Here is a 20185-nt window from a genome sequence, read left to right on the forward strand (position 1 = left end):
ATCTACACAGGGGGAGTTTATTTTACCCAGCTGTCCCACTTTCAGAGGCCAGGTCTGCCTGTTACAGCCCCACTCACCTGAGCCAGAGTCTCCGGGGTGCTGAGGCCCACAGGCTGCCCCTCCTGGAGCCACCTGCAGGGAAGTGACCCACATTCCACAGTATGTGGGCCCTCCCTGCCCCATTCTGTCCTGGCCTGAGACCAGGGTCTTGAGCCAACACAGGGAGGAAGGCCCCTTAGTGCCCACTGGTTATGTGGCTTTATTCACAGACTCAGCACTTGCTGAGGATGGAAGGAAAGAACATTTGGAGGCAGGCTGAGCCTGGAGACAGGGGTGGCTAGGAGGCCATGCATGGATCAGTTTGGGGAGCTCACAGGAGAGAACCTGCTGGCTGGGCCAGGCCTGTGTGGGGCAGGGCTGGAGGCAGGCAGCATGCAGGAGGCCTGGCTAGATCTGAAGAGAGCAGATCCATCCAGGTGGTGGCTGTGAGCCAGGAGGGAGGGACTGGAGTTACTCTGGGGCAGGGGGAGGGAAGGATGGATAGAAGGCACCCCTGTCCCCACCCCCACCCCAGAAAAATGACACAGTGGGACACTTAGGACACCTGGTCCCTGGTCCTGCTGATGCCTTGGGACTTGATGGGTGATTAACCAAGTTGATCCCCTCTGGTGTCGTTGACTGGCTGATGCTTGGACATTTGCCTTGGAGGTGACCCACATAGGGATGCTCTGGGGATGTGTGTTGGGAGGCTGGACAATCCTGGAGAATGTGCCTAGGGCCCAACTGGGCGGGCCTTGTCTGGAGAGGGAGGAGATCTCCAGCCAGGAAGTCCCAGCTCCCTCTGAGCCCAGCTTTTCTCTCAGTGGTGGGTGTCAGTTCCCAGCTGTGGTCCCCAGGGGGAGCCATCTCTATTGGCCACAGCGGGGCCAAGGAAGACTGTGATGTTAAATTACAGGCTCGCCCTGCCAGCTCCTGACTTCCTGTCTTAATGCAAACAAGGAGTCCAAAGCCCGGATCCTCCTCCCAGGCCTTCTTCCTGGTGAAGAGACCATTCCCACCCAGCAGGGAACAGAAAAACCAGTTCCCCGGGTTTCACTCCCTGCTTGGGAACAGCCAAGCTTGGAAAGCTGGCAGGGTCCCTCTGGGCTGTCCAGGAGGGTGACCCAGGGGCCTGGGAAGCCCTGTGGGGCCTGAGCAGAGCCCTGGGGCTGAGGACACAGCCCTTGCCTGCTTTCCGCTGGCTTCTCCTTGGGACTGGGGTGGAAGGATGCAAGAGAGGGGGCTATCAGCACTGGCGGGAGGGGGTGCGGTGCACAGAGCCAGGGCGCTTGGGGATCTTGCGCCAGCGTCGCTTGTCCCAGCGGCAGAGCAGCAGCAGGCGGAAGGTGTCCCGGAAAGCTTTGTTGCAGAGTGCGTAGCACATGGGGTTGATGGTGCTGTTGACGTAGCACAGCCAGTAGCCCAGCTCCCACAGGGTCTCGGGAACACAGTCCTTGCAGAAGGTGGACACCAGCACCATGATGTTGTACGGTGTCCAGGTGAGGATGAAGGCCAGCAGGATGGCACTCAGGGTCCGAGCCGCCTTCTTCTCCTTGACCAGTGAGAAGGTCTTCCTCTTGGCCAGCTGCTCCTTCCCGCGGGGCTTCTGGCCCTTGCCAGCTCGATCTCGCCCTTTCCGGGTGGGCCTCTTGACCGTGTTCGGGGAGCTCTTTGGGGGCTGCTTGGTGGGGGCCTGAGCCTCAGGGTCCACCATGGGCATCTTGATCACCACTTCAGAGCCTGGTTCCTCACCCTCTGAAGATGTGAGGGACTCCATGGAACCTTCGTCCTCTTCCTCTTCCTCCTTCCAGCTATAGGCCTGCAGCAGCCTGGGGGTCCGGCAACAGCGACAGCAGCGGCCCGGGGGAGTCTCTGGTGAGCCCTCAGCACCTGGCTGCGACCTCTCTGAGCTGCTGCTGCTGCCACCTCCTTTGCCTGGTGTTTCAGAGCCCTGCAGGGCCGCCAGCTCCCGAGCCCGGTTCTCCGTCTCCCGGTAAATGCGCCAGTACAGGGTGCACATGACTGTGACCGGGAGGTAGAAGGCGGCCATGGCGGTGCCGAAGGTGATGATGGGTTGGGACAGGAACTGGATGTAACACTGGCCGGCCAGCACTGTCCGCTCCCCTACCAGGTACTGCCAGAAGAGGATGGCCGGGGCCCAGAGGACGAAGGAGACCAGCCAGGCCAGGCCGATCATCAGAGCTGCCCGGCGGGGCGTGCGCTTGGCGCGGTAGCTCAGGGGCCGGGTCACAGAGAAGTAGCGGTCAAAGCTGATGAGAAGCAGATTCATGACCGAGGCATTGCTGGCCACATAGTCCAGGGCTAGCCAGAGGTCACAGGCCAGCGTGCCCAGGGCCCAGTGGCCCATGAGCAGGTACGTGGTATAGAGGTTCATGGAGAAGGTGCCAATGATGAGGTCGGCACAGGCCAGGCTCAGCAGGAAGTAGTTATTGACTGTCTTGAGCTCCGTGTTGACCTTGAAGGAGATGAGTACCAGCAGGTTGCCTGTCACTGTGGCCAGTGACAGGAGGCCCGTGGTGATCCCGATGAAGGCCAGTTGCCAGGGACCCTTCCCCGGGGCCAGAACAGTGATGTTGGGGCTGACGGCGGGTGGGGCTGAGGTGTTCATGGTGGCCAGATAGGACGAGGGGGACAGTCCCTTCCTCGGTCACACTAAGGGCTTCCTCAGAGGAGGATCATCACCTGAAAACAGAGGACATGAGCTTTGGTTGGGCCCCGGAACTTCTCTGGTACCCAGAACAGAAGGGTTAAAGGACACAGGTGATGCCCTGGCCAGAGAGCATCACCCACCCCGCTTAGTGGAACCCACAGTCGGTCATTTACAGTGCCTTTTCCCAGCCACAAAGAGATTTTCCAGCAGCATGAAGTGGCTTTGAAATCCAGAGAATTTGAGGCCTCACTCCAGCTACACCATTCAGACTCAGAGCTTCAATTTTCTCACTGGAAAATTGCTACTAATTCCTGTCTTGCTTAACTCATGTGGCAGGAGTTGGGAGACTCACTTTGTATTCAGTCGTGCCAAATTTTCAAAGTATTTCACTCAACCTTATTAAAGCCTTCATTTACTGAGTGGTTGCTACATGCCAGACACAGCGCTAAGCGCTTAATCGAATTATCTGATTTAGCCGTCGTGCATCTCTAGGAGGAAGGTCCTCATTATCCCCATCTCCCGGCCAGCCAGTGTTGGCCCTGAGCAACTGCAAGTTTTCACCATGGTGACAAGATGGTGAGTAGGATTAGAACCCAGTTCTCACTCTCACTGAGTATGTGAAGTTCCAGTGGGAGAGATGGATAAGGAGAGATGGAAAGAAAGGGGACATGAGAAGAGGAAAGAACGTGTGTGTGTGTGTGTGTGTGTGTGTGCGCGTGCCTTCATGTTTGCACATTTTTCTGTGTTGGTTGAAGAACAGGGAGTGTTGGGGGCTGGATGGGACCCTCTGTGAGCAGGGCGTGTTGTGCTGGGCCCTCTGCTCCGTGGTATGAGGTCTGAAGCAGCAACAGAGACAAGGGCCTCAGCTACCAGCTCAGCGGGGGTCTGGCCCCAGATGGGACGTGGGAGGCCCCCCCACTGCTCCTAGCTCTGTTCCTGGGCCCCAGCTGAGTTGGGGGCAGCAAGGGGAATGGGAAGATCCCCCAAACTTTTCTGGGATCTGGAGTCTAGCCCAGGCACTAAGGCTGGGGAGTGAAGAAGGCTGGGATAGCAACCCCCTGAACAGGCAGGAGCCCCACAGTCAAGGCAAAGCCAGATTGAAGATGAGGGTCCAGCTCAGACATGGCCTTGCTGCTATGTGATTTGGTGGGTTCTTTCCTGTCCCGGGCCTCAGCACCCCTGCGTTCATTAAAGACATGGGGTCTCCTCAATCCATAGCTGTGGCCTTCAGGAGTTGTATTGCTGGGAAAATTCCAAGGGAGAGATGTTGGGCCAGGGTCCACCAAACCTTGGTATTCCTTGGTCACCTGGTATGTGACAGAGAGACTAATGTGTTGTGTCTGTGATATATGGCTTTGGTATAGTGTGCCTGATCCTGTGTGACCTGGACTGTGTGTGGTCATCTCTATGACTTGTGCTGATCTGTCAGCATGTGAGAGCACCTCGTAATGTGGGAAGAGACACTTGTGGCAGCATGGACAAGGACCATGACCATTGGCACACACTTGTGTGTATGGGATAGTTTGCATGTGAAGCATCACAGTAAAAGAACCTGGATTCTGGAGCCTGACTGTTTGGATTTGAATCTAGGCTCTGCCACTTACTGAGTATGTGATTATTGCTAGTGATGTACCTCCTAGATGCCTCAGTTTCCTCAAGTGAAACATGGGAATAATAGGTAATACCATTAGCTAACATCTCAAGGAATTGTTGGATTAATTGAGTCAGTAAATGTGAAGTGCTTAGAAGAGCCCCTGGCACACGGTAAGCGTTAGGTCCCCATTAGCTCTCTGAGGACCATTTCTGAAATTAAAAAATCTCGGATACTAGTCTGGATTGGTTGCACACCTCTGTAACTCCGGCTACTTGGGAGGCTGAGGCAGGAGGATCACAAGTTTGAGGGTAACCTAGGCAATTTAGAGTAGTGTTGTCTCAAAATAGAATAAAAATAAAAAGGCTGGGGATGTAACTTACTGGTGGAGCACTTGCCTAGCATGCCTGATTTGATTGCCAGCATCACAAAATAAACATGAAAACTCTGATACTATAGTAATAGCCAATAATAATAATAACAACAACAACAATAGTAATAAAATAATAATAATACTCATTGCTGTTGTGTAGTACTCCATGAGAGCCAGTCTCTTAGCTCTTATGTTATCTCATTTAATCTTGACAGAAATCTATGGCCTAGATATTGCTCTCATGTCCATTTTACAGATGAGCAAGTTGAGGCTGAGAAAAGTGAGAGAATTTTCAAACCATCACTCAAGTAAGGTAGGAACCAGGATTTGAACCAAGCAATTCCAGTGAAACTTCATTTGACAAGAGAGGCTTGGAGGCTATACTTTGGCAATCTGAATTAAAAAAAAAAAACCAAAAAACCACAACTCATTAAAATAGGATTTAGCTTGATTACTGAATTTTGTGGTACTCTTTTTTCAACTAATTCAGGCACTGGGCTAGAGGCTGGGATCAGGCTAGGGCTCTCCTGGTGGGGCTGCTGGTAGACACTACCCTTGAGAATTTGCCCTGCACAACTGTTGTCTGTTTGATTTTCTGAACTCAGGGCTATTTAGTGTCTGCAGCACAAAATGAGCAACTGATCAGGTCCTGGAGAAAGGGGGTAGAGGGCATCATCTAGCCCAAACCCTCCTGGCTTCTAAACTGGATGTGGACCCCAATGCCACATCCTCTAGGTGCCTTTGAGTAGCAACTTTGGGCCCAAAACAAAGACCTGCAAAGGCTGAGCCAGACCAGAGGAGCTCACTGTCCCGCGAGGTGGTGTGGCCCTGCCACAGGGTCCTCTGTCTGCCTGAGCATGGGGCAGCTTTGAAAGCTTGACTGCTTTTTTTCTTTTCTTTTTTTAAAAAAGCTTGGTTTCTTACACAACCACAGGTCTAGGCCTGGGGCAAGGTGAGTCAGGCACTCACTTCAGGTACAAAATTTAAGAGGTGTCCTGATCTCAATAATAAAGAAAGCAATATTGTAATGCAATATTAAAAAACAGAAAAGAAAAAGAAATCAGCTGGGTGTGGTGACACAGTTGCTGTAATCCCAGCAATTTGGGAGCTTAAGGCAGGAGGATCACAAATTCAAGGGCAGCCTCAGCATATTAGTGAGACCCTCAGCAATTTAGTGAGACTTTGTCTCAAAATAAAAATGAAGCCAGGCATGGTGGCACATGCCTGTAATCCCAGCAGTTTGGGATGCTGAGGCAGGAGGATGGTGCGTTCAAAGCCAGCCTCAGCAAAAGCAAGGTGCTAAGCAACTCAGTGAGACCCTGTCTCTGAATAAAATACAAAATAGGGCTGGGATGTGGCTCAGTGGACCCCGAGTTCAATCCCTAGTACCAAAAAGAAAGAAAGAAAGAAAGGAATAGGTCAGTAGTAAAGTACCCCTCGGTTCAGCTCCCAGTTCTAAGAAAATTTTAAATAAAGAAAGAAATCAATGCAAGAATTCATGATGAACAAATTGTTGATGGTTGATCAAAAACAAGATCCAGGCCCACACTTGTGTATTCCTGTTTCACTCATCTCACCCTAGTCCTGGCCCTGTTTCTGGTGGAACTTTATTTTCCAAAACAGATGACTAGCCTGTGGGCTGTAGTTTGTCATTTGATTTTTATTTTTTGATACAAGGATTGAACTCATGGACACTTTATCATGGAGCTACATTCCCAGTCCTTTTTTAGTTTTTATTTTGGGATAGGGTCTCCCTAATTTTCTGAAGGTCTTACTAAATTGCTGAGGCTGGCCTCAAATTTGCAATCCTTCTCTCTCAGTCTGGGAATACAGGTGTGCGAAACTATGCCTGGCTTGTTATTTGTTTTTGTTTTTGGTTCCGGGGATTGAACCCAGGGGTGCTTAACCACTGAGCCAAATCCCAAGCCCTTTCTACTTTTTATCTGAGACAGAGTCTCATTAGTTGCTTAGGGCACTGCTAAATTTTTTTTGCTGGGGCTGTCAGCTTGTTATTTGATTAAAAAAAAAAAAGTTATATTACAATATTATTTCTCTGGGCTAGTGAGGGTTTTTTTTTATTTTTGCTGGCACCCTCTTTTTAAATTTTAATTATTTTTGGTGGTGCTGGGGGTGGGAGCTCGGCCTCACTCATGCTAAGCATGTGTGTACTGAGCTGCACCCCCGACCCTGTGACCACCTCTTAAATTCTTCTCCTAGGTGAGTGCTACATGGCTCACTCTAGTTTTGGCACTGTGGCCAACAGCCCTGGGATTGAAGCTCAGTGTTGTCCCCTCCTAGCTATGACAATCAGCAATCACTTAACCTTTCATTCTCCTGATGCTCCCCCCCCCCCCCCCCCCCGAGCTCAGGAGGCTGTGGTCCTGAGAAGACAATTCAAAGCCTTAGCCGTTCTCCTTGTCTGCCTCTCCTGATCTACTTCTCTTTGTGCTCCTTCCCTTCAGACCCCAGCCCCAGCCTCTCTCTGGTTCCTTGTTTGCTCATCGTTCATTGAAGGAGATGGATCAGCCTGGCTTCTGGGAGATTTTGTGGGGTGCTGAAACCAACATCTCTAGATGCTGCACAGAAAGGACCCACATCTCTGAGGTGAGGCTCAGGGCTCACTTAGGTAACCTCCCCTGGGGCTGGAGTGACATCACCTTAGGGTGGGAACACAGTGACTTCTGCCATCACAAGCTCTTGTTGGAGGCTAGCTGTGACTATGATGAATTAAACAAATGCTTTCAGAACAGGGGCACCTGCGAGAAGTTAGCTGAGTGGTCCTTGGAGGTGAAGAGGCTGGCAGTCCTTCACCCTGATGGCTGGAAATGCCTTCCAACTCTCCCGTTTTAATGGTCATGTTGATAATCACCATAACCAATACCTCCTGCATGCCAGTCATTCCACAGCATACCCTCAGGGACATCCCAACCACGGCTTCTTTTCTCTATAGTATAGAAGAGGACTAAGAGGTCTAAGTGGCTTTCTGATGGTCCCACAGGAAATGGTGCTGGTGGAATTTTGACCTTGACTTTGGCCTCCAAGGCCTGAGTTGTTTATAGTTGACCAACTACTATGAACTTGGTGGGAAACTGTAGCTGGATTCTTAAACCCTCTGGACCTTCCTCTGCAATGCAGCTCAAGAACAGACCATTAGTGACTCTGTCTCTCCTCCACAATCTGAGCAGGGGTCCTCACGCCCCACATCCTCTTTTGGATAATGAGGGTTCAAGAGAAGATTCTGGGGTGGGGGGTACTCTAGTTTCTCCTGTGTGACCTTGGGCAAATCACCTTGATTCTTTTTTGTTTGCAGCACTGGGGATTGAACCCAGTGCCTTGCGCACGTTAGGCAAGCGCTCTGACATTGAACTACATCCCAAGCCTTTTGTTTTTATTTTGAGACAGGGTCCCACCAAGTTGCCCAGACTGGCCTCAAACTTTCAATCCTCTTGCCTTAACCTCCCAAGTAGCTGGGGGCTATAGGTGTGTACTGGCGTTCCTGGCTTTCCTTAATTCTATTATTTTTTTTTTGACCACTAAAAGAGGACTTTGTTTATTGTCACCTGAAATTTTCCATTTTTTTAAAATAGAAGTTTTATTGGTGCATAATAATTATACATAATAGTGGGATTTATTGTGACATATTTGTACAGACATATAACATATCCATTTCATTTTCCAGTGCCTCCCCTTGCCTTCCCCTTTGACCTCACCCCCTCTCTCTACCCTCCTGGTTTCCCTTCTCTATTCATGAAATCACTGTTTTTCTTTTCTTCTCTCTAGTTTCCATGTATGAGAGATTTCTGAGTCTGGCATATTTTTCCTAACCTGATGTTCCCCAGTTCCATCCACTTTCCTGCAAATGATATAATTTCAGTCTTCCTTATGGCTGAATAAAACTCTGTTGTGTATATATACCACGTTTTCTTTATCCATTCATCTACTGATGGACACCTAGGCTGGTTCCATAATTCGGCTCTCACAAGTTATGCTTCTATAGTGTGAGCATGCATGTATCTCTAAAGTAATTCTTTTGTATAATATGAAGAGTGGTATAGTTGGGTTATATGGTGGTTCCATTCCTACTCTTTTTATATCTTTTATTTTATTTTTTTAAATATATTTTTTAGTTGTAGTTGGACACAATATCTTTATTTTGTTTTTATGTGGTGCTGAGGATTGAACCTAGGGCCTTGCACATGCTAGGCAAGCGTCTACCGCTGAGTCACATCCCCAGTCCCAATATCTTTTATTCTTAATTGGGGATAATCTCCTACCTGTTTGAGGCTACTGGGGATCAGCATGATGTGATTGTGACTGATTCTCCTGGAAAGATCAGCCCTGGGCTGACAGAGTGCTGGGGTTCTGCTGCCTCTAGAATTTCTACAGAGGAGGGGCTTAGGGTCAGCTATCTGATTGAAAGGGAAATGGCAGAGCATGATTTGTGAAAATATGTCTGGGGGTGTCTGTGGGGGGAGCTGGCCGACCAGGATTGCAGTAGGTGGGGGACACTCCCCAAGGCAGTCCCTGACACAGCCTCTGCCTGACCTTAAGCTTGGTCTTGCTGCATGACCTTGGGCAAGTCACTGTCCTGACCTGGGTGCCCTTCTGTGGGTTGGGTTAACCCCAGCATCAGTTGTGTGTGAGAGTGTGGGCATTGCTGAGTGAGACTAGGGGATGGCGGGGGCGGACCAGAGCTTTGTGAGGCTGGGCTGGGACTCATTCGTGGAGAGTGTCATGTTGGGGGTACGGGAAAGTGGTCAGGAAGCAGGGAGGTGATTTTCTTCCAGGACTGTGGCCTCCTGATGAAGGATGTTGGGAGCCTTTAATGAGATTAAATAATATCATCATAGCAACTCATATTTACTGACTGCTTGAATGTAGCAGACATGGCTCTATGCATTACATGCATGATTTAATTTACTTCTTACGACTCCTTGTGAAATAGGTTCTATTATCCCCATTTTGCAAAAAGAGCAACTGAGATTTTAAGACCTTATGGAGCTTACAGCTCATCAGCAATGCGACCAAGGTCTGGACCTAGGTAGTCTGTCTCTGCAACCAACCTCCTGGACCCCGGCTCGAAACTACTGTTGAGGGGATGGGGCTGTTTATCAGCCTCCTTGTGCATCTCAACTAGCTTGGCCAAACCCTAGCCAACAGTGAGAGATTGGTCCTCCCTTTAGAACATGACCTGTATGCAACAGTCTACTGTTTATCTGTGTGATGTTATGATGACAGCGCTCGGCAGAGGGGGAAGTCTAGTCAGAGCTCCCTCTCTGAGGGAGAGGCAAGATGGGGGCTCTATTTGCTTCATTCACTGTTTTATCTCAGGGCTTGGCACATAGTAGTTGCTCAATAAATATCTGTGGGATCAATATACAAATGTGTACACGTGGTCTTCCTCCTTATTGACATTAGGCCCTGGAGCATGAGAATGACCTGTGGGGGTCAAGACCAGCTCTGCTCCCATAACCCCTCATCTGGTAGTCCTCTTCTCCCTTGGGCAGGGCCCTTCCTGGCTTGAGAGCACAAAAGAAAAATAGCCAAGAGCATCCTCATCTGTAAAATGGACCAAGGAAACCCTCCTCACCTGGCTGAAGGGAAGCTAAGTGAGGTAACAGGACAGGTATGGATGTGGTCTGCCACCTGTCATTGTGTGTGTGTGTGTGTGTGTGTGTGTGTATGAATGTATGAGTCAGCCTGGTCTCAAACAGTTAAGGGATGAGGTCAGAGCCTCTAGCACAAGGCAGGCCAGACTGTTGACTGCCTGTGCCCTGGACCAATCCCCAGGGGCTGGGGATCTGGCTGGTGAGAGGAAGCAGGAGGGGAGAGTCACTGAGGGAGGCAGGAGAGAGAGCTGGGGAGAGAGATTCCTGCACACTAGGCTTTCCTAAGCCTCACCACTGGTCCAGAGTGTAGAGGGGAGACAGGATGAAGGCATGTGGGGAAGATTTAGGAAGGAGGAGTGGAGCCATCTTGTCATTCTGGGCCTGGAAGCCAGCAGAAGACCCTGGCTGGGGCAAAGGGACAATATTGAGAGGAGGTGTCTGTGGGGCCTGGGATCTGGGACCTCATGTATGCAGTGATGGAGATGCTTCTTTTGGTCAGATTCCCTGATGGGTCCCCTCTGCTGGCCTTAATGCAAAAGCCAGCCCCTTCCCAGGTGGCTCTCTCCCCCTGGGTTGACTTTTCTCTGAAGGTGGCTCTTGACCCATTAAAGAGGCACAAACCTTTCACCCCTGATACCTGGCCTTGGGAATGAGGGCGTGAACAAGAAGAATTAATTGTATTTTCAGGCTAAAGTCACCACTTAGAGTGACAGCTAGCCCTGGGGAGGGCAGCAGCCATGAGTTAAATGCTTCGTAAGTACACTACTGAGCTGGAAGAAGAGAGTCTAGAACCACTGCCAAATTTGCTCACCCATGATGGACCTTAACCAGTCGCCCCTCTTCAGCCAGACCGTGTCAGAGCCTGGCTGTTAGCTGACTGCCGAGGTGAAGCATCAGAGGTGCTGCCCTGCCCTCCTCCCCGCATGCCCCCAGCTCCTCGCTCCTTGTGCTCCCCTCCCTTTTTCCTTTCTTCTCTCTCCCTCCCTCCCCCATCCTTTGAGGCATCACCATGGCACCACAGCAGAGCAGAAACCCAGCAAGATTCACCCACCTCTCCCGCCTGCCTGCCTGGAGCCCAAGCTCTTGCCTCACGAAGTTTGCTGCGCCCCCTGCTTCGCCATCCCAGCATCTCGCTCACAGAGGTGGCAGGGCAGTGTTGTGCTGAGGGTAAGGAGAACGGGGTTCTAAGTACAACTGCACCCATAAATCTCCCTTCTGCAGCCATGAACCTGTCCATTCCCCTCTCTCGGCCTCAGTCTCTCCATCAGTCCAATGGGAAGGTTCCTTTCTAGATCCAATGTGACTTCTACCCAGCCGCTTCTTGACAATTTGGATTCCCTTTGCATGTCAGGACCCAGTTCTCAAATCTCCAACCACCAACCCAGTAGCCCATTGCTCCATCTCCTCCTCTTTCATATCTCAGCAGCAATCACCGATCACCACTAGCCTAGTGGCTGAGGTCAGAGGTCAGAGAACTCTCATCGGACAGCTCAGTGAGCAGCTGATTACCTAGGAACAGGACACTGTCAGGCTGCTGGAGACTGCCTGGCTCCTTCCGGGCAGTTGAGCAGGGGGCCCTGGGTCAGTCTGGGTGGAGCTGCAGGTGTGTTCTGTGGAGGTGAGGTGAACCCCTTGCCGTTGGCTTTGAAAACCCCTAAGCTGCACATGTTTGAATGACCTAATGGGAACTGACCACCACCTCCCCAGCTGTCTGCCTAGGAACTAGCAACTCTGCAAGGATCAGAGCTCCTGGCCCTGGTTCCTCCCCACATTATGGAATCTGAGGCACCTGGCACAGGTGCCCATCGGTATCCATATATTGCCTGGACGTAGGGCTGAGCTCTCCTGCGTAGGAGCCCCAAATACTGAAAATATAGGGAGGGCCCTCTGGGCCCCTGCACCTGTCAGGGCCACATTCACTGACTGGAGTGGCTGTCCCTGTGCCCATTTGTCCCAGAACAGACCTGGGGCTCCCTGCCTGATCTCCTGCTTGGCTTCTGGCCCAACACCCACCTTAATATCCAGTTTGTCCATTTAGCCAGCAGCCTGGTTCAGTACATCCTTGGGGGGCTGAAGGTGGACAGGAGCGGTTGGATTCAGGGTGCCCTGAGGGAGGAGAGAAGGAGGTTCTGGGACTGGAGCCCCAATTAAGGGGTGGTAACCTTCCACAGGATACTGGTGACAGGGGCTGCCTCCCGGCCCCCTGCCCTTCCCACCCTAACCTTAGGGTGCTGGGGGGCTCTGCTTGTTACCTGGCAGCCTAATCCTTTCTGGGCTCCAGGTAGTTAGTTTCCCAAGGGGGTCTCCATCTCCTCTGCCGGTTGAAGCCCAGAAAAACATCAGGTGCATCCACTCAGAGCCAGGGGACAGGGTGTTTGGAGCAGCCAATGTCCAATGCTACAGTGCTCCCTTGGCCTCTAGACCCCTCCTTGGACACCTCCTCTCCAGGATCCACCCCCATTTCTGTCTCATCCTGGCCCCTGCCCTACCACCGAGGACGCTGCTTCTTCTGTCTCCACCTCAGCAGAGCCCCTCCCAAATGCACTCACCATGGGGTCGGAGAGGGTCTGTAGGGTCCTCAGCCCCACTGCTTCTCCGGGGCCGGCAGCGTCTCCTGGGACCCAAACACCTGGCTCCCGGGGGGAGCTGCACCCTGTGCTGGCAGCGGGAGAGGCACAGCCAGTGATTGGCATGTCCCACCCCCTGGCACGCCAGCCTGGGGGGGGGAGGGAGGAAGGGAAAGAGAGGGAGGGAGGAAAGGGAGGAAAGGAAGGGAGGGGGAGCTGGAGGGAAGCCTCAGGCAGCATCTGGGGTTGGACTAGGTCCTGGAGCATTGCCCCCTCCTCCACCAGGGCACCCACTTTGGGCCCTGAGAGGGAGGAGGCAGGACATGAGGAAGGCAAGCCCAGCAAGGCTAAAAGTCCAGGACGGGAGAGAAGGCGGATACAGGGAGACAAACACCCACACCCACTGCACACAGACTCGGCGGCACACACACACCCTCACAAAGGCACACTCTGTTTCCCCAGGCTCCTTCCCCCACCCACCTTCGAGCCCCCAAACCGGTGCACCATGCCCCAACACACATGCCCTGGTATTCACATGCCTGCTTCCCTCGCACACATGCCCTCCCCCCTGCACATGCCCACGCGCCCACCCACCCACCCAGGCACACACCCTGCTCTTCCTCCCTGCTGCGAGGGAGCTAGATTCCTTCTGTTTGGAAATGACACATTGGGCCTCACGTGAGAGGCTCCAAGTTGGAACCAACCCAGAGGGCTGGCGCACCCGCCCCAGGGCTGAGCGGACGTGCCCGCGTGTGGGCTGGTGCTCTAGCGTCTGCCCATGCCAGCATAGTCCCGGTGTGAGGCTCTAGGGGTGTCTTTTCTGTGGGGATCAGTGGAGGCTGTGTGCTTGCCCCAGGTGCTGTGGAATGGCCGGCATGTGTGTGTCCCTACATACTCATGTCACCATGCAGCCTGTGTAAATGCAGGTGTGACCCTGTTGATGTGGAGGAAGGGTGCATGTGCGTGTGTCTGTATCGGGAGTGTGTCTGAGTGTTGCCCAACTATGGAACTTGCTAATTCTGACAAGCAAGGCAGTTTCTACCCTCTTTTCCTGCTCCACCCCCAGCTTCCCCCTGGAAGACAGACAGACAGGCAGACAGACAGCTCTCCTCCCAGCTTGTCAAACTCAGTCTCCCCCATTCCCACTCAGGGCTCACAGGTGTGTCCCTGGGAAGTGCAGAACTACTCCTTCCCACCTCCCTCAGCCCTGCTGCTTTGGCCAGCACCCCTCCCCCCAGGTCCGTTTGGATTTCTGTGTTGAGTTTCCTCAGAGATAGAACCCCTGGGGGGCCCTTTGCCATAGAGACCTGGGTCCTGCACCGCCCTGTCTGGCCCTAGAGACCTCCTGGGGAGCTGACCACAGGAGAGTTGGGGAGGTGACAGGGACTGCCTGCTGGGGCTGCTGTGTTCCTTGCCCCATGGGCTGTGCCAAAGCCCTGGGGTGTGAGGTGGGAAGCACTGAAATTGTTATCCCCATTATGTAGGTGAGAAATGAGAAAGCTGAAGACGGCAGCGGGCACCTGTTAGGACTCACGTCCAGGAGCTCTAAACCCTGGGCTCTGTAGCCTGGGACACCGGATTGGGCTGCGGCTTGCTCCACTCCTTTCTTTCCTCTACCCATTTTCCAAAAGAGCACCGCTTTCCAGTGATCAAGTCGGAGGGTAATTTGGGGCTTTCTCATTCAGGAGCCCAGTTGCCTAGGGAGCCAGGTAGAACAGAAACTGGAGTCCCTGGGGCTTGGCCAGCGGCCACTGGGTGCCCGTAATGGGTACACGTGGCAGGTACATGTGGGGACATCTATACTTTTGAGAAGCTGGGGCTCCAGTAAACACCCATATGCCTCGTTTCTTTTAAGCTGGGCAGAGAGACTGCAGCTCAGAGAGAAATTTGAGGAGCCCCCGCCCCCGACCCCAGGATCACAGTCGGTCCGTGTTGACTCATAACTCAGCCGGTCCCTGCCTGTGGGCTGCCCCCTGCTGGGCTGTCCTGGCTTTGCGGATGCGCCTTGGGCGCGCGGTGGGGCTGCGTGTACTTGTGCGCGTACACGTGGCTGAGTGTGGGGGTGTCAGGCCTCCACACTCAAAATCCATTTCCGAGTCTGAATCAGACGCTCCTTACCCCTCCCCCCCAATCTCCTTGGTCTCTCTTTTCTCTTCTCCCACCGCCTCTGCGCACGTCCCTTTAGAAATAAAAACACTTATTTGGTGGGCGGGAGGGGAGGGTGTCCAGCTTTCCCCTGCCTCCTCCTGAGTGCCCCGCACTGTCCCACGAGGCTTCTTTTAAGTCTAAGCGGCTGCGGAGACTGGGGGATAGCGCCCCCCACCCAACCCCTGTTACTGTATAACTCTTGCATCCCGCCTAGACTTGGCTAGGTCCCCTTACTAGATGGGGAAACTGAGGCAGGAGGAGAGAGAGGAGGTAGGGCGGGGAGAAGCGCTCCCGCCCGGCTCGCTCACCACCCCCGCACCCGCGCCCGATTTAGCCGCAGGGAGGCTGGGAACATTGTCTTTATTTTAAGCCGCCGAGTGCGGCACGAACGCGGCTGCTCGCGACAAAGGGCTTCGCTAAGCGGCTGCAGACAGCGCACATGGGGGTCCAGACCGGCCCCCGGGTGACTCCCCAGCCGCCTTGACCCTCCCTGGTTTTCGTTTGTCCAGGTCGTGCAAGGCAGAGTTCTAGGTCTCAGCTCCTGCTAGTTAATATTTTTAGTACCCCGAGGAAGGATGCACTCCTCCAAACCACCAAGGGATCGCGGGGTCGCCCTTCGGGTGTCCTCTCACGGTGGAGGAGGAACCTGCATGGGCAAGTTAGTGCTCCTCTCTAGGTCGTTGATGTGGGGTTGGGAGATAGAAATACCTTCCCTGATGGGGTTGTTTGACGACTGACTAGTTAGGCTTGTGAGGTTAAATGTGGCACGTGCCTCTGCTAAAAATGAAAGGCATTATTATTATTATCATTAATTTGTGGTGTTCGGATTAAACACAGGGCAGTCCGGGCATCCCAGGGAAGCATTCTACTGAGGCTACAAACCCAGCCCGTGAAAGCCATTAGTTATTTATATGTATTGAACACTTCCTACGAGCCAGCCCCTGGTAAGCGCTCCATATTCCTTAACCATTGGCTGCTCACAATTTTATTAGGGAGGCTTTATTATTGTTGCTGTGTTATGGATGAGTAGATTTACCAGCTGTGCATCCCAAAGAATTTCTTGGAGGGTACAGTCGGTGAAGTGGGATCATGCAGGCCTTCAGTTACAGAGACCTGTGGAACCCACGTCACCGGCGGCGCTGGCCCACACCTGTAATCTCAGCGGCCCAGGAGGCTGAGTCAGGATGTTCTCCAAGTTCAAAAACAGTTTCAGCAACTTACTGAGACCAGTCTCAAAATTAAAAAAAAAAAAAAAAAAAAGGCTGGGGTTGTGGCTCGAGTGGTAGTGCACTGACCTAGCATGTGTGAGGCACTGAGTTCGATTCTCAGCACCTCATAAAAATAAAATAAAGATATTGCATCCACCTAAAACTAATATATATATATATATAATTTATTTTTATTTTTTTAAGAAGTTAGTCTAAGCTGAAGGCCTCCCTGAGTGGAGAGGAAGTAAGCCAGCTCAGAGCGCATACTCCCTGATGGGTAGCCCCTCTTAAGATTAAACCCTTACCCTGACCTGAATCCAGGCCAGAAACTCAAACCTAGCTAAACTGGTCACTTCACAGTACTGATTCTACTGTTCTAGGAGATGGAGGCAGGAATGGGAGATTCTGAATGTGAATGTGAAGCTCAGCTGGGGTCCCGGTATGTGGTCTCACCTGTTGCCTCCATTTGGAGACAAGGCACCTCTTTGTGTCCCCTCCATTGCTGTCCTCCCCACCTTCCCTAAGAGACTAATTCTTTATGTATAGATGGACACAATACCTTTATTTGTTTATCTTTACATGGTGCTGAGGATCGAATCCAGGGCCTCACACGTGCTAGGCAAGTGCTGTACCACTGAGCCACAACCCCAGCCCCCCCAAAAATAATTCTTAAAAGGAGAAACTAAAATCCAGGATGGGGCTGCGGATACAGGTGACTCAGTGAGGGGGTCCAGAGCCCCGCTGCCCAGGCCAGACACAGCCACAACAAAGTCATCCTCTTGGGACAGGAAGCTGAGGTTTTCCGAGTCTGGCTCCGAAGTTGAGCCTGGGGAAGACAGAATTCCCCTCCATGCTGGAAGCTTCCTCTCCCCAGCCCAGCTCCGTGCAGGGCACCTCCGCACAGGGGATTGACCTGGAAGCAGCCCCGATCTCCACCTGGAAGCCTCGAGGTCAGCTTCTGAAAAAAGTTTGGGTTTGGGGCAGCCTGCTGTTTTCCAGAGTAGCCTGGGAATTGGGCAGAGCGCTCCCCGGTTCGCCTGGTCAGAACAGCTGGCGACACCGTTAAGTTGACGTCGCACGCAGGATCCAGCCGGGGTGGGAACTGAGATAATGTCAGACTGGGCCTTGGGGAAGAACAGCGTTCCCATGGGGGCATCCCTGAACGTCCTCAATCCCTGCTTATGAGGCAGGGTCTCCGAGTTCAGGTCACTTGCCCATACCTGAGAGTTGGAAACACTGTTGTGCAGCTCAGATTGAGGAAGAAGGCATTTTCCCCAACCACGAGGCCAGTGCCTCGGCTCTAATTTCTACCAAAGTAGCTCGAAAAATCAAGGAATGGCGTCGACTGTTTCGATTGGCCAATGATAGCTCCCTTGGCAACAACCCTAAGCTTTCGGCCACAGGGTAGTTGCATTCAGGCCCAGATCTAGGTCCCACGTCAAATTGGTGAAATTGCTGGGGAAAAGTCCTTCCGGGCTTCGAGTGGGAATTTCCATATCAGTCCGGACCTTAAAGTTTCTCCCTGTCTGCAGAGGAGTCCTGGGGTCCAGGGGCATGGTGCAGTGCGCCAGGGTTGATTTTCTGGTCCCCGCCCTTGGCCATGCCAAGTTTGCTTCCTTCTCTAGGACTCACTCCCCCAATCCTAGGGATGTCCTGGAGTCCCCATGGAAAGAAGTCCACATTAGTGAGGGATGGGAGGGAACCAGATGAGTGGCCCTCAGCCACCTTCTACTCATTTCTCCCAGAGACCCTAGCTCTGGCCCAGGTGCAGCAAGTACATCGGTGGGCAGGGGTTGCCCCTTACCTTCCCACCTAGGCCCTGTGAACCTAAGACCACAGGCTTCCAGTGATTTTTGGCTTCAGAGTCCACTGCTGGCAGTGGCCACTGTGGTGGCGCCCATGACCTTGCATGCTTCCCAGCGCTCAGCCTAATGACCAGCCTAGCTTCAGGCCCAGGAGGGGCTGGGTGAGAGGCAGGGGTGCCTGGGATCTGGGGGTGCCCAGTGTCGAATTGTGCATTTTCCTTGCAGGGGAGAAATAACATAGAGCTCCTTCATGTCCTTACAGGTTAGTCCTCTCATTGGAGGAGGTGGGTAAGGGATGGTACAGAATTAAAGATCAGAAGGTAATAGGAGCTGGCTGTCATTTACTGAGCCCTTATTACTGACCACCATATTCATAAGCTCTGAACCTGTGCATGTTGTCATTTAATCTCCACAACAGCCCATGATGTAGGAGCAATTATGGTCCCCATTTTACAGATAGAAAACTGAGGTCCAGAGAGGGTAGGTTAACTCATTGGGTCCTCTTGACTCCTCCAGTTTGTGGGTTTTGCTCCTAGCTTGGTACCTGACTTAGAACACTTCCATGTAGGAGGGAGGGTACACTGGGAAGTCACCAAGCCAGTTTCCCCATCTTTCATTCAGTCCCATTATTTAACAAACACTTGCAGAGCACGAGTTATCAGTGTTTTACATGTTTTAGCTCATTTATTTTTTGTAATAATCCAATGAAATAGGTAGAATTCTTATCCTTATTTTATAAATGAGATGTTCAGTAACCTAAGATCAGACAGGTAGTAGGTGTAGAGCTAGGTAGGTCCACTCCCAATGACTGCTTCTGCCTTGTCCTAAAGATCCCCCAGGGCTGGGGTTGTAGCTCAGTGGAAGTGCACATGCCTAGCATGTATGAGGCACTGGGTTCCATTCTCCGCACCACATACAAATAAATAAAATAAAGGTCCATCAACAACTAATATTAACAAAAGAAGATCCCCCAAATATCATTGTCCTTGTGTCCTCATCACTTGCCCCTCTCTTTTCCCTCTCCCCACTCTTGACTAGGGGGCAATCAGCCTTTTTTGCTAAGGTCTAACCAGACCCTGGGGCTCTCCTTCCCAGCCCCCTTGGCGCCTCCTGTCCGCCTCAGCACTGAGGGAGGCTTGACTAGGGCAGGGATTGATGAGGATGAGAGGACCTTGGAGGCTGGCTGCTTGCTTAGCCACCGGCTCACGCTGTGATTAACCAGGCACAATCAAGTTAGGGCTCCAGCTTCTGAGTTGTAGGGGGTGGGGGAGGGCCTGGTGGCTACAGCTACTGCTTCCTGGCATTGAAGGGGTTTGCAAGAGGCTGAAACCCCCTGAGGAGACAGAGAAGGAGCTGTGCTTAGCCTTCAGGGACAGGGAGCCTGTGAACCTTGGGGGTGGGGGAACCAAACTTCCCTACCCTTCTTGTTCTCCGTTGTCCCCTTTCCACAGAGGTCAAAGGCTGGGCATGTGTCAGTCCTAGGCTTTGCCCAAGAAGGGAAGGAAGCCCCTCCCTGAGGGTTACCTCCCAACAGGAAAAGGCAGCCAGGCAGGGAGATAGGTAGGGACCCAGCTGTGTTTTGGTTGGTGGAAGATAGCCCACGTGGGTCTCAAGTCTTCTCACTTCTGGGGTGAGTGTGTGTCCCTGTATTTCCCCACAGGTCTGTGAACAACATCTCTCTTTAGCACATTTCCGACCTGATGTAGCTTTTTTGCCTCAACAGCTAGTGTGGTGATTTTGCCAACCACTTGGATAAGAACCCAGCTGTAGCTCCAGCCCTCCTGGTGGGGACCATTTATTCCTTTGCCTTGCTTGCATTCAGGAGATGGGCCCCCAGAGTTTGACTAGTTTAAAAATCACACAGTGCAGCCCATACATGTCTTAATTCCTCCAGATTGGTAATGAAGCCTCATCCTAAGAAAACATTCTGGAGTCTATGTCCAGATCTGTGTTCAATACTGGGACAGGAACAGGATTTGAAACCGGGGGGACTTTTGCACTAGATGGGGAGAGAAGATGATCTTGGAAAAGGCATCAGGCAAATCAGAGCCCACAACATTTCCTGGGGGGGTGGGGAGGTGAAGAAAGAAAGAGAGCTAAGTGGTCAGTAGAAGCTGGCCCCCGTGGGGAGGGGGGAGACCTGTGAGGAAGACAGTCTGATCCAGAGTTTGTGT

General features: G+C 52.3%; 1 protein-coding gene across 7 annotated transcripts; it reads right to left on the reverse strand.

Moving 5' to 3' along the window:
- Window positions 1–239: 239 nt before the first annotated feature.
- On the reverse strand, window positions 240–13478 carry Chrm1 (cholinergic receptor muscarinic 1). 7 transcript variants are annotated; one of them, XM_048789020.1, is made up of 5 exons: window positions 13461–13478; window positions 12833–12941; window positions 12297–12389; window positions 11335–11444; window positions 240–2742 (listed from the first exon to the last, which is right to left on the reverse strand). In XM_048789020.1, exon 5 carries the CDS (start codon window positions 2666–2668, stop codon window positions 1286–1288), a length of 1383 nt encoding a protein of 460 aa, XP_048644977.1. In that variant the 5' UTR covers window positions 2669–2742; window positions 11335–11444; window positions 12297–12389; window positions 12833–12941; window positions 13461–13478; the 3' UTR covers window positions 240–1285. The 7 variants fall into 7 exon arrangements, with proteins under 7 accessions (XP_048644977.1, XP_048644978.1, XP_048644980.1 ...); XM_048789021.1 differs by lacking the exon at window positions 13461–13478 and adding an exon at window positions 13331–13349 and having other exon boundaries at window positions 12833–12936; XM_048789023.1 differs by lacking the exon at window positions 13461–13478 and adding an exon at window positions 12536–12597 and having other exon boundaries at window positions 12833–13293.
- Window positions 13479–20185: the final 6707 nt, after the last annotated feature.

This window comes from Marmota marmota, unplaced genomic scaffold, assembly GCF_001458135.2.
Source record: "Marmota marmota marmota unplaced genomic scaffold, marMar, whole genome shotgun sequence".
In the NCBI taxonomy this organism is placed as follows: domain Eukaryota; kingdom Metazoa; phylum Chordata; class Mammalia; order Rodentia; family Sciuridae; genus Marmota; species Marmota marmota.